The 13,693-nt window shown below is 47.6% G+C and overlaps 1 protein-coding gene across 1 annotated transcript in view; it reads right to left on the minus strand.

The window, feature by feature from the left end:
- The window catches only part of LOC122544375 (dynein axonemal heavy chain 2-like), a 159,058-nt gene that overhangs the window by 85,742 nt on the left and 59,623 nt on the right, over window positions 1-13,693 (minus strand). Inside the window, exons 3-6 of the mRNA XM_043683618.1 lie at window positions 12,989-13,159; window positions 12,291-12,519; window positions 11,357-11,467; window positions 6,911-7,149 (exon numbers count right to left, since the gene is read on the minus strand). Coding sequence (XP_043539553.1) covers window positions 6,911-7,149; window positions 11,357-11,467; window positions 12,291-12,519; window positions 12,989-13,159 — 750 coding nt within the window. The remainder of the gene's footprint in view (window positions 1-6,910; window positions 7,150-11,356; window positions 11,468-12,290; window positions 12,520-12,988; window positions 13,160-13,693) is intronic.

A 13,693-nucleotide genomic window follows, 5' to 3' on the forward strand; every position in this document is an offset into this window, starting at 1 on the left:
AAACTTCCAGCTCAGCACTGTCCCCATGACTTGTCCGGACTTGTCCTACCTGCCTATCTCCTTTTCCACCTATCCACTCCACCCTCTCCTCCCTGACCTATCACCTTCATCCCCTCCCCCACTCACCCATTGTACTCTATGCTATTTTCTCCCCACCTCCACCCTCCTCTCGCTTATCTCTCCACGCTTCAGGCTCACTGCCTTTATTCCTGATGAAGGGCTTTTGCCCGAAACGTCGATTTTGAAGATCCTTGGATGCTGCCTGAACTGCTGTGCTCTTCCAGCACCACTGATCCAGAATCTGGTTTCCAGCATCTGCAGTCATTGTTTTTAGCTTGCAAACTTACTAACTATACCTCTTATGCTCGCATCCAAATCATTTATGTAAATGACAAATAGTAGAGGGCCCAGCACTGATCCTTGTGGCACTCCACTGGTCACAGGCCTCCAGTCTGAAAAACAACCCTCCACCACCACCCTCTGTCTTCTACCTTTGAGCCAGTTCAGTGGGCTGGTACATTTGGCATTTCAGGAGCGATTGGGTCGACTGGGCCTGTATTCACTGGAGGTTAGAAGAATAAAAGGGCACTCTCACTGAAAATGTCGGAACGTTTGACAGGGTTGGCTGGCTGGATGCAAGAATGATGTTACCCCCAGCTGGAGTTCTAAAACAAGAGATCATGGTCTCAGGATATGGTCTGGTGAGACAATGCTGCCCCTTTAACAAGGTTATTTTGTCCTTGGGTTCTTTTTTTAAGGGAGGTTGTAAAGGCAGGGTTGCCAAAATGTCTGGGTGTGAGCCTGATTTAACAATGGCAGGGGAGTGGTCAGCTCTCCCAGGTGAGGCTTTTTCCTGCTTGGGTTAGCTGTAACAGTGAGAAGCTGCTTGCAGTGCACAAAGGTTCCAAGCTTCAGCAGACAATTCCTGACTGGCCTTCTCTCTGAAATTTCTCCGGGCTGTAAGAACCTGAGTTTGAATTTACCTTTTGCCAAGGGATGGGACTATGGGATGTTACGGGAATTGGAACAGCTCCTTAGTTAAGTTACTAAATCGAATCGGTTGGGTTTTCAAATTGTCAAGTATTCTAAATTCTGTTTTGCTTGTGTTTCAACTGTAGTGTTTAAATAAATTCTGTTTGCTTAAAGCCAAGTGGTTTGACCTGCTGCATCACTCCTGGAATATCCACTTCACACCTGTCTTTAAGAAGGAAAACATTAGGGTGTATGCTTTCTTCTGGAAATATCTTGAGGTGGTCTGGCCTGGTCCATAACACCCACCCTTTAGGAATGAGATGAGGATAAGTTTCTTCACTCAGATATGGTGATCCTGTGGAATCCTCTACCACAGAAAGCTGTGGAAACCAAAACACTGAATATATTTAAGAATGAAGCAGACAGGTTCTTAGGATGCAAAGGCATCAAGGTTTATGGGGAGAGAGCAGGAGTATGGCTTTGAGATAGAGGATCATCTATGAATGACAAAGCAGTCTCAATGGGCAAAATGGTCTACTCCTGCTTCTATTTCCGATATTCCATGATGTGGAGGAGCTGGCGTTCGACTTTGGGGTAGATGAAGTTAAAAATCACACAACATCAGGTTATAATCCAACAGATTTATTTGAAAGTACAAGGTTTCAGAGCACTGCTCTTTCATCAGGTAGCTAGTGGGGCAGCTACATGGGACACAGAATTTATAAGTAAAAGATCAAAGTGTCATACAACTGATGCAATGTAGGAGACAAACCTGGAGGGCTGTTAAGTGTTTAATCGGTGAGAATGGGTTTCGATTGATTAATATGTAAATCTCAGAATTTCTTTCAAGTCACAGCCCGTAGATAACTTAAGGTATAATCAGTGGATAAAGAAAGGTGACATCTCAACTCAGTCGATGCAGTAAAGATTTTATTTCCAAAGTAGGAACTTATAAAATGTCACATTGCGAAGGGTCTGTTTCTGTGCAGTACATCTCTGTGCTTGTATGACGGCCTGCCTACAGATGGTGTGCCTTTTGAACAAAATAGAACGTATGTACAAACACAAATCTGGAAATGCAAATTCACTCCAAAGACTCATATGTGTGTGAGAGTGTGAGAGTGTGAGAGTGTGAGAGTGTGAGAGTGTGAGAGTGTGAGAGTGTGAAGTGAGAGAGTGAGAGAGTGAGAGAGTGAGAGTGTTTGTAGTGGGGTCACCTGTAGTGTGACATGAACCCAAGGTCCCAGTTGAGACTGTCCTCATGGGTACCAAGCTTGGTTATCAGCCTCTGCTCAGTGACTCTGCTTTGTTGTGTATCCCCAATGGAGGATGTTCACCTGAAGATCTCAGGCCAAATACCCTTGATCGCTAAAATGATGGCCCACTGGGAGGGAAAGTCCCTGTCTGGCAATTGTTACTCGGTGTCCATTCATCTGTTCTCATAGCATGTCCATTGTTTCGCCAAGGTACCATGTCTTGGGACATCCTTGTCTGCAGCATATGAGATAGAGTCACATCAGTACCTGCCAGGCACGTGGTGGGTGGTGTCCCCATGTGTAATGGTGGTATCCATGTCGATGCTCTGACATGTCTTGTAGTGGTTGCCATGACAGGGTTGTATGGAGCTGTGATCAATGTTGTCCTGAAGGCTGGGCAGTTTGCTGTGAACAATGGTCTGTTTAAGGTTTGGCAGTTGCTTAAAGGCAAGACGTGGAGGTATAGGGAGGATCTTGACAGGCTGAGAAGAACATGGCATAGGTTCTCTGAACAACAAAGGGTATGCTATCGATCATATTCTGTGTCTGTCTCCCGAGGAGGTCATTATGGTTTCTCACTGTGGCACATCAGAACTGGCGATAGATGAGTTGAGCATGGTATGCTGTTCTTATGAGGGCATCCTTGAGCAGCTTCAGGTGTCCATCACATTCCTCCTCATCTGAACAGATCCTGTGTATGCGTAGGGGATGGCTGTTTTAATATGTTTAGGTGGAAGCTAGAGAAGTGCAGTCTCGCATGCATTGATGATGGACTCGATCGGCAGTCTGAAGATCAATAATCAGGTAAGGGCACTCACTTTGGCTCAGCATGTGTCAGGAAATTCAAGCTGTGAAGTCAATGTGCCCATGGCATGTGATTTTATGACTATATTTTTCAGAGTAGAAAGGAAACTACATATTCTAGGTTACTAGAGACACCTACAATCACAACAACCTCCGTGTGAGGAACAGGATGACAGTTTGGTTGACATGTCCTAGCATCTGTGGAATGCGAAGTCAGCTCCTGCTCAAACTAATGGAAATTCCCACTCATAACCAGCTGCAGAGGCACAACATGGAAGAAGATGTTCCCAGTAACAAAAACAAAAATTGCGGAAAAACTCAGCTGATCTGGCAGCACCTGGGAAGACAAAGGAGTGTTAACATTTTGGGTCCAGTGACTCTTCAGCAGAACTGAGTTCTGAATAAATATTGGAAATTTCAGTCAAGAGAGGTTGTCCACAAGATATGGACAAAGAAGGAAGTGGAAATTCACACAATACTGTCCAGTGTATTCTGCTCCTACCACTGAGGCACTTGTCTACCTCATACACTGCAGGCAAGGATGCCCTGGCGAAACCATGCAGACACCACGCAACAATCGCTAGAGAGGGATGTTCCCTCCCCGTTGGGGAACACTTCAGCGACCAAGGGCATTCAGACAGGGTCAGGGAGATTCTTTCTAACCAGGATCGGGTTAGAGTCAACTCCCAGAGCATTGCATTGATGAGCACAAAATTCACAAAATCAATTTTGTCAAGTTTTGACATTCTCATCAACTACATGTAGCAATGATAAATACACACAAAATTATAAAATAACTAATGAGTTACCTACTCACTTTACAATCAACTGGTGAACCTTCATAACACAGACAATAGCAAAGACTGTGCGAGTGCAACTTTAGAAGATCATTGTACAGGCTCATCTCGGTCTGGAGCTTGTACCTTGTGTGAGTGTAATAAAGGAAAGTTAGTTGATAGGGGCTGCACAGTGGCTCAGTGGTTAGCACTGCTGCCTCACAATACCAGGAACCCAGTTTTGATTCCAGCCTTGGGTGTCTCCCTGTTTGGAGTTTGCATATTCTCCCCGTGTCTGAGTACATTTCCTCCAGGTGCTCTGGTTTCTCTCACAGTCCAAGGATGTGCAGGTTAAGGCGGATCACTGCACATTGAACCGATTCTCTCTGTTGGGACTTTAATAGGAGCTCAACGATCACTGCACGCTGAGCTGACTCTCTCTGCTGGGACTGTAATAGGATCTCAGCGACCACTGCATGCTGAGCTGGCTCTCTCTGCTGGGACTGTAATAGGATCTCAGCGATCAGTGCACGCAGAGCTGACTCTCTCTGCTGGGACTGCAATAGGATCACAGTGACCACTGCACGCTGAGCTGACTCTCTCTGCTGGGACTGTAATAGGATCTCAGCGACCAGTGCACGCAGAGCTGACTCTCTCTGCTGGGACTGTAATAGGAGCTCAGCGATCACTGCACGTTGAGCTGGCTCTCTCTGCTGGGACTGCAATAGGATCTCAGTGACCACTGCACGCTGAGCTGACTCTCTCTGCTGGGTCTGTAATAGCAGCTCAGTGATCACTGCATGCTGAGCTGACTCTCTCTGCTGGGACTGTAACAGGATCACAGTGACCACTGCACGCTGAGCTGCCTCTCTCTGTTGGGACTGTAATAGGATCTCAGCGATCACTGCATGCTGGGCTGGCTCTCTCTGTTGGGACTGTAATAGGATCTCTGCGATCACTGCATGCTGAGCTGACTCTCTCTGCTGGGACTGTAATAGGATCTCAGTGATTACTGCACGCTGAGCTGACTCTGCTGGGACTGTAATAGGAGCTCAGCGATCACTGCACGTTGAGCTGGCTCTCTCTGCTGGGACTGCAATACGATCTCAGTGATCACTGCACGCTGAGCTGGCTCTCTATATCTCAGTGATCACTGCACGCTGAGCTGGCTCTCTATCCTGGGACTGCAATAGCAGCTCAGCGATCACTGCACGCTGAGCTGACTCTCTCTGCTGGGACTACAATAGGAGTTCAGCGATCACTGCACGCTGAGCTGGCTCTCTCTGCTGGGACTACAATAGGAGTTCAGCGATCACTGCACGCTGAGCTGACTCTGCTGGGACTGTAATAGCAGCTCAGTGATCACTGCACATTGAGCTGACTCTCTGCTGGGACTGCAATAGGAGCTCAGCGATCACTGCACGCTGAGTTGGCTCTCTCTGCTGGGACTGCAATAGGATCTCAGTGATCACTGCACGCTGAGCTGACTCTCTCTGCAGGGACTGTAATAGCAGCTCAGTGATGCAGACAACAAGCAACATGAATTCGACTGGGACAACACTGCTATCATAGGGCAAGCCAGACAGAGAACAGCCAGGGAATTCCTAGAGGCATGGCATTCATCCACAAACTCCATCAACAAACACATCGACCTGGACCCAATATACCAACCACTACAGCGGACAGCTGAAACTGACAACCGGAAGCGGCCAGGGACAACCACTATAAACACCGGAGGAAACATCAAAGAAGCGCTTCGCAGGAGGCTCCCAAGCACTGATGATGTCGCCTAGCCAGGGGACGAAACGTTTGCAACAAAAACTTCCAGCTCGGCGAACAGAACCACAACAATGAGCACCAGAGCAACAAATCTTCGCACAAACTTTGAACTGTAATAGGAGTTCAGTGATCACTGCACGCTGAGCTGACTCTCTCTGCCCAGACTGTAATAGGAGCTCAGCGATCACTGCACGCTGAGCTGAATCTCTCTGCTGGGACTGTAATAGGATCACAGTGATCACTGCACGCTGAGCTGACTCTCTCTGCTGGGACTGTAATAGAAGCTCAGTGATCACTGCACATTGAGCTGACTCTCTCTGCTGGGACTGTAATAGGAGCTCAGCGATCACTGCACGCTGGGCTGACTCTCTCTGCTGGGACTGTAATGGAAGCTCAGCGATCACTGCACGCTGGGCTGACTCTCTCTGCTGGGACTGTAATAGGAGCTCAGCGATCACTGCACGCTGGGCTGGCTCTCTCTGCTGGGACTGTAATAGGAGCTCAGCGATCACTGCACGCTGCGCTGACTCTCTCTGCTGGGACTGTAATAGGAGCTCAGCGATCACTGCACGCTGCACTGACTCTCTCTGCTGGGACTGTAATAGGATCTCAGCGATCACTGCATGCTGAGCTGACTCTCTCTGCTGGGACTGTAATAGAAGCTCAGCGATCACTGCACGCTGAGCTGACTCTCTCTGCCCAGACTATAATAGGATCTCAGCGATCACTGCATGCTGAGCTGACTCTCTCTGCCCAGACTGTAATAGGATCTCAGCGATCACTGCACGCTGGGCTGACTCTCTCTGCTGGGACTGTAAAAGGATCTCAGCGATCACTGAACGCTGCGCTGACTCTCTCTGCCCAGACTGTAATAGGAGCTCAGCGATCACTGCACGCTGAGCTGACTCTCTCTGCTGGGACTGTAATAGGTGCTCAGCGATCACTGCATGCTGCGCTGACTCTCTCTGCTGGGACTGTAATAGGAGCTCAGCGATCACTGCACGCTGCGATGACTCTCTCTGCTGGGACTGTAATAGGAGCTCAGCGATCACTGCACGCTGCGCTGACTCTCTCTGCTGGGACTGTAATAGGAGTTCAGCAATCACTGCATGCTGCGCTGACTCACTCTGCTGGGACTGTAATAGGAGCTCAGTGATCACTGCACGCTGAGCTGACTCGCTCTGATGGCCACGGCAGAGTTCAGTAACTTGCACAGGCTGGCAATCACTCCCTGAAGCTGTCAGTCCTTTGCAAATTTATCACCCGCTGAACGATAAAGGCAGTTATCAGGCAACCATTATATAAAGTCTAGCTTAGACGTACCTGGATAAGCTTGGCTAGTTTGAGAAAGGGACCAATGTAAGAGGATTTGGAAAGTTCAAGGATAGACTGGATGTGTTTGACACCGGCTTTATCCAGTTGGAAACCAATCCCCGACAGATCATCACACCGGTTGCGCCAGAAGTCAATCTCATCCAGTGGTCCCGAGATCTCGCCTGTCTCTACAGCCTCCTGTGCACTTAGTACATCTTTAATTTGACGAGTCCAGTGAACAACAGCAGCTGAAAATTTAAGGGTATATATTAGATGCCCTTCTCAACACATTCAGTCATTATTGGCAAGAGAAAACACTTTCACTGAATGCCATCCCTTATATCTCCCAAACAGGAGCTGGAGAAAGCTATGCAGCCTCTTGAATCTCTAAGATTGGAGGAGGAGACCATTGAACCCCTCAAAACTGTTACACTGATTCTTTCTGAAGTTCCTCCATAATGAAATTTGCAGCCATTCAGTACACAATCAATAGTATTAATAGCAATGAAAGACATGATCAAACCAGTTTTAATAAAATGTTTTAATTCGGTCAAATAAAGTTGGGTAAAGGTGGATTACACCAATCGAACCATTGGGTCATAGAAACAGACCATTCAGTCCAACTCATCCATACCAACCAGATATCTTACATTGATCTAGTCCCATTTGCCAGCACTTGGCCCATATCCCTCCAAACCCTTCCTATTCCTATACCCATCTTCCAAGGAAAACAGCCCCAGCCTGTTCAGCCTCTCCCTGTAGCTCAAATCCTCCAACCCTGACAACATCCTTGTAAATCTTTTCTAAACTCTTTCAAGTTTCACAACATCTTTCCCATAGCAAGGAGATCAGAATTACACGCAATATTCCAACAATGGCCTAACCAATGTCCTGTACAGCCACAACATGACCTCCCAACCCCTGTACTTAACACTCTGACCAATAAAGGAAAGCATACCAAACACCTTCTTCACTATCCTGTCTACCAGCAACTCTACTTTCAAGGAGCTATGAACCTGCACTCCGAGGTCTCTTTGTTCAGCAACACTCCCTAGGACCTTAGCATTAAGTGTATAAGTCCTGCCCTGATTTGCCTTTCCAAAATGCAGCACCTCACATTTATCTGAATAAAACTCCATCTGCCACCTCACAGCCCATTGGACCATCGGTCAAGATCCTGTTGTACTCTAAAGTAACCTCCTTCGCTGTCCACTACATCTTCAATTTTTGTGTCATCTGCAAACTTACTAACCATACCTGCTATATTCACATCCAAATCATTTATATGAATGACTAATGGCAGTGGATTCAGCACCGATCCTTGTGGCATTCCACTGGTCACAGGCCTCCAGTCTGAAAAACAACCCACCACCACCACCCTCTGTCTTCTACCTTTGAGCCAGTTCTGTTTCTAAATGGCTAGTTTTTCCTCTATTCCGTAAGATCTAATCTTGCTAACCTGTCTCCCATGGGGAACCTTGTCGAACACCTTACTGAAGTCCATATAGATCACATCTACCGCTCTGCCCTTATCAGTCTTCTTCACTACTTCTTCAAAAACTGCAGTCATGTTTGTGTGACATGATTTCCCAAGCACAAAGCCATGTTGACTATCTCTCATCTTTCAGAGAACACCTCTGGGACACCCGGACCAACCAACCCAACCACCCTGTGGCTCAACACTTCAACTCCCCCTCCCATTCCACCAAGGATATGCAGGTCTTTGGACGCCTCCATCGCCAGACCACAACAACATGACGGTTGGAGGAAGAGCGCCTCATCTTCCGCCTAGGAACCCTCCAACCACAGGAGATGAACTCGGATTTCAACAGTTTCCTCATTTCCCCTCCCCCCACCTTGTCTCAGTCAAATCCATCGAACTCAGCACCGCCTTCCTAACCTGCAATCTTCTTCCTGACCTCTCCGCCCCCACCCCAGTCTGACCTATCACCCTCACCTTGACCTCTTTCCACCTATCGCATTTCCAACGCCCCTCCCCCAGGTCCGTCCTCCCTACCATTTATCTTAGCCTGCTGGTCACACTTTTCTCATTCCTGAAGAAGGGCTTATGCCTGAAACGTCGATTCTCCTGTTCCCTGGATGCTGCCTGACCTGCTGCGCTGTTCCAGCAACACATTTTCAGCTATCTCTTGCCTTTCCAAATAAATGTACATCCTGTTCCACAGGATTCCTACCAATAGCTTGCCTCCCACTGATGTTAGGCTTACCGGTCTGTAGATCCCTGGCATTTCCTTACCACCTTTCTCAAACAGTGGCACCATGTTAGCTAACCTCCAGTCTTCCGGCACCTCACCTGTGACTATCGATGATACAAATATCTCAGCAAGGGGCCCAGCAATCACTTCCCTAGCTTCCCATAGAGTTCTAGAATACACCTGATCAGGTCCTGGGGATTTATCCACTTTTACGAGTTATAAGACATTCAGCACCTCTCCCTCTGTAAAATGGACATTTTTCAAGGTGTTGCTAATTATTTCCTCACCTTCCCTATCTTCCGATGCAAAATACTCGTTTAGTATCTCCCCCATCCCCTGCAGGTCCACACATCGGCTGCCTTGCTGAGCTCTCCCTAGTTACCCTTTTGTCCTTAATGTATTTATAAAAACCCTTTGGATTCTCCGTAACTCTATTTGCCAAAGCTATCTCATATTCCCTTAACGCCCTTCTGATTTCCCTCTGCAGTATACTCCTACTGCCTTTATACCCTTCCAGGGATTCACTCGATCTCTGTTGTCTATACCAGACATATGCTTCCTTCTTATTCTTAACCAAAACTTCAAATTCTCTCATCATCCAGCATTCCCTATACTTTGCCCTTCACCCTAACAGGAACATACTGTATCTGGACTCTCGTTACCTCAGTTTTGATGGCTTCCCATTTTCCAGCTGTTTTGTTACTGGCGAAAATCTGCCCCCAGTTAACCTTTGAAAGTTCTTCCTAATACCATCAAAATTGGCCTTCCTTCAATTTAGAACTTCAACTTTCAGATCCAGTCTATCCTTTTGCATCACCATTTTAAAACTAATGGAATTATATTAATATTGCCTCAGGACCATCAGTATTCTCCTAACAAGGGCCGCAGCATGATAACTCATTCAAAGTTCCTCTGTCAGTACAGCTTTTCCTTGATAATGCACCAAGGTCCCAGCCCTAAATACTGTTCTCAGATTTCGAGCTGAATAAATACATTTTAAGGGGAATCTTTGAAGCAAGATGTGGGTAAAAGAATGGGATATGTTGATCAGTTGAGTCACAGACAGGTGTGACTTGAGAGATTAAACTTGAGCTGAATAAAGTATTGACATTCCGTAGACCAGATGTTATCTAGTCTAACATCGACATGGAGCTCAGGGTGCTTGTGGAGTGTAGATCCATATTTATGTTCAGAAATGCCTCCGAATTTTGAATACTCCAATTGCGTAGGGTCTCTTTCCTATCGGAAAGATGTTGTGAAACTTGAAAGGGTTCAGAAAAAATTTACAAGGATGTTGCCAGGGTTGGAGGGTTTGAGCTACAGGGAGAGGTTGAACAGGCTGGGGCTGTTTTCCCTGGAGCGGCGGAGCCTGAGGGGTGACCTAATAGAGGTTTATAAAATCATGAGGCGTATGGATCGGGTAAATAGACAAAGTCTTTTCCCTGGGATGGAGGAGTCCAGAACTAGAGGGCATAGGTTCAGGGTGGGAGGGGAAAGATATAAAAGAGACCTCAGGGGCAACTTTTTCACACAGAGGGTGGTGTGTGTATGGAATGAGCTGCCAGAGGAAATGGTGGAGGCTGGTACAATTACAGCATTTAAACGGCATCTGGATGGGTATATGAATATGGGATATGGGCCGGGTGCTGGCAGGTGAGATTGGGTTGGGATATCTGGTCTGCATGGACGAGCTGGACCGAAGGGTCTGTTCCGTGCTGTACATCTCAATAACTCTATGCGGCTCCCAATGGAAGTACCGATTACAGTTCCACCAGCAGTGAATGACCAGTTAATAGCTGACATGGTGGCTCAGTGGATAGTATTGCTATCTCACAGTGCCAAGGACCCAGGTTTGATTCCCTCCTTGGGCGACTGTCCGTGTGGAGTTTGCACATTCTCCCTGTGTCTGCATGGGTTTCCTCCAGGATTCTTCCCACAGTCACAAAGATGTGCAGAGCAGGTGAATTGCCCATGCTAAATTGCCCATGGTATTAGGTGTATTAGTTAGGGGTAGATGTAGGGGAATAGGTCTGGGTGGGTTACTCTTCGGAGGGTCGGTGTGGACTTGTTCAGCTAAATGGCCCGTTTCCACACTGGAGGGAATGTAATGTAATCTGTAGGTGTAGCATCAGATAGATAACTTCTTAACACAGATTCAACGTCTCAGGAAAGCAAATGGGCAATGCTGATTGTAAAATAGTCACCAAAGGTGACCAATCTTACTATAAGCTCTACTCACTTTCCAATCTCTGTACAAGCTCCTTATCCAGCGCAACCTGATCAGGTGGCAAATTCATGCCCTCAAGTGGAATGTAGAGTACTGTGTGGCCATCCAGCTTGTAACGAGCATCTACAGAAAAGGGCAGGCACAGATCAAAGCTGAATACATTTTTTGCAATCCTGATGCCGTGAACAGAACCCACCCATCCGCTGAAGAAAGTGATTCTGTCTAGATGTCGGGGGAGAAGAGGATCAGGGTCCTAAGCTCACCTGCCAGCACTCACCACCTTCCAAATCAAGGATGGTCCCCAGGGGAAGTTACTAAGAGAAGGGTAGCACCTGCACAATAATAATGCAAGATGAGGGGCGAACATACTGACCCTCCGACAGTGCGGCACTCCCTCAGCACTGACCCTCCAATAGTCCGACACTCCCTCAGCACTGACCCTCCGACAGTGCGGCGCTCCCTCAGCACTGACCCTCCGACAGTGCGGCGTTCCCTCATCACTGACCCTCCAACAGTGCAGCGTTCCCTCAGCCCTGACCCTCCGACAGTGCGGCACTCCCTCAGCCCTGACCCTCCGACAGTGCAGCACTCCCTCAGCATTGACCCTCCGACAGTGCGGCACTGCCTTAGCATTGATCCTCCGACAGTGCGGTGCTCCCTCAGCCCTGACCCCCCGACAGTGCGGTGCTCCCTCAGCACTGACCCTCTGACAGTGTGGTGCTCCCTCAGTGCCGACCCTCTGACAGTGAAGAACTCCGTGAATAGTGACCTCTGGCAGTCCTGGCACCAACAGCTAGGTGAATACCTTTATGCCGATACAGGAGTTTGTTCAAACCCATGCCCCTTGGTTCAACAGCAGTGACAGGAATGCAACATGCTACACCCAGGCTGACACTGAGCAGCCATGCGGGCAGCCCAATGTTCTGTATATCTGATCAGTTGGTACCTGTAAGGCTGGCAAGGAACTTGTGCAGATGTGCTGAAAAATTGTTCTTGAGACTGTCAGGCCACATTCGGTTTTCCAGGAACTGTGGAGCATAGATGCCCAGCATGTGCCTGAGCAGGCTCTCCAGGTAACCTCCCCGGATGGTTCCAAACTGAACAACGTGCACAAAGTTCTCCGCATCAATCTCAGTTTTCTCCTTACGGATGAAAAAAATGAGATGATCTGTGGGCTGTATGGGAAGACAGGAAGAAGATTCAGGCAGTCATAGAGCTTGCAGAGATTAACAGCTGCTTATTGTCAGGGAGGAGAGACACAGTCTTCTTTGGTGGTGATGGTGGTGGTGGGGGTTGACAGGGTGAGGCACAAAGCATGTGGAAGGGTTGAAGCATGAGGAACTTCAAATTAAAGATAGTACTTTCAGGGATGATGCCAGATCGCACTTCCTCACAGTAAGTGGAACGGATTTCAGGGACTCTCGCCCCACGCACCAAAATTACCTGGAGGTCAACTGAAAATATTTTTAAAGAACTCACATATTTTTGGTTGCTCAAAAGTATGAAGGGATGCAAAAGCAAGTTGGGTAAATGAAGTTAAGATGAAGAGAAGCACCCTGATGCCAATGGACAACAGTAAGTTGGAGGGGCTGAATGGCATCCGATCAGTTCTGATGAGTGTACCTGTTTGCATTGGAAACGTACGTGAGATGGGGTGCCAAGGTGCACCTGCAGTCCACTGAACTGATCCATGTGCACAGTCAGAACCCTCAGCTTTGTATCATAGATGAAGTCATCCAGAGTGTGCTCATATTCCTCTATCCACATCTCAGGCTGGAGATTCTCCAGAACCACACGGCTTTTAATGAGGTAATTCTGCGACAGAAAACACACAGTAAGGTTTGCTTTCAGGGATTTTTACGAAACATTAGACCTGGGCCCAGTCTTCCCACATCCAAAGGAATGCTAGCTGGGATCAGTCCCACTGTGTATCTGGTGCCAGGACACACACCGGGACCGGAGGTGCAAACCCTAGCACAGGAATAAGGGAATGCTGCAATGGGGAGGCGATGGCCTTTATCACTAGAATATTAACGGGAATTGGGTTCAATTCTAACCATGGCAATTTTAATTCAATAAAAAATCTGAAATTAAGAGTCTAATAATGAGCGTGAAATGGCTGTCATAGTCATAGAGATGTACAGCACAGAAATACACCCTTCAGTCCAACCCGTCCATGCCAACCAGATATCCCAACCCAATCTGGTCCCACCTGCCAGCACCCGGCCCATATCCCTCCAAACCCTTCCTATTCATATACCCATCCAAATGCCTCTTAAATGTTACAATTGTACCAGCCTCCACCACTTCCTCTGGCAGCTCATTCCATACACGTACCACCCTCTGCGT

The sequence above is a fragment of the Chiloscyllium plagiosum genome, chromosome 48 (assembly GCF_004010195.1).
Source record: "Chiloscyllium plagiosum isolate BGI_BamShark_2017 chromosome 48, ASM401019v2, whole genome shotgun sequence".
NCBI classification, from domain to species: Eukaryota; Metazoa; Chordata; class Chondrichthyes; order Orectolobiformes; family Hemiscylliidae; genus Chiloscyllium; species Chiloscyllium plagiosum.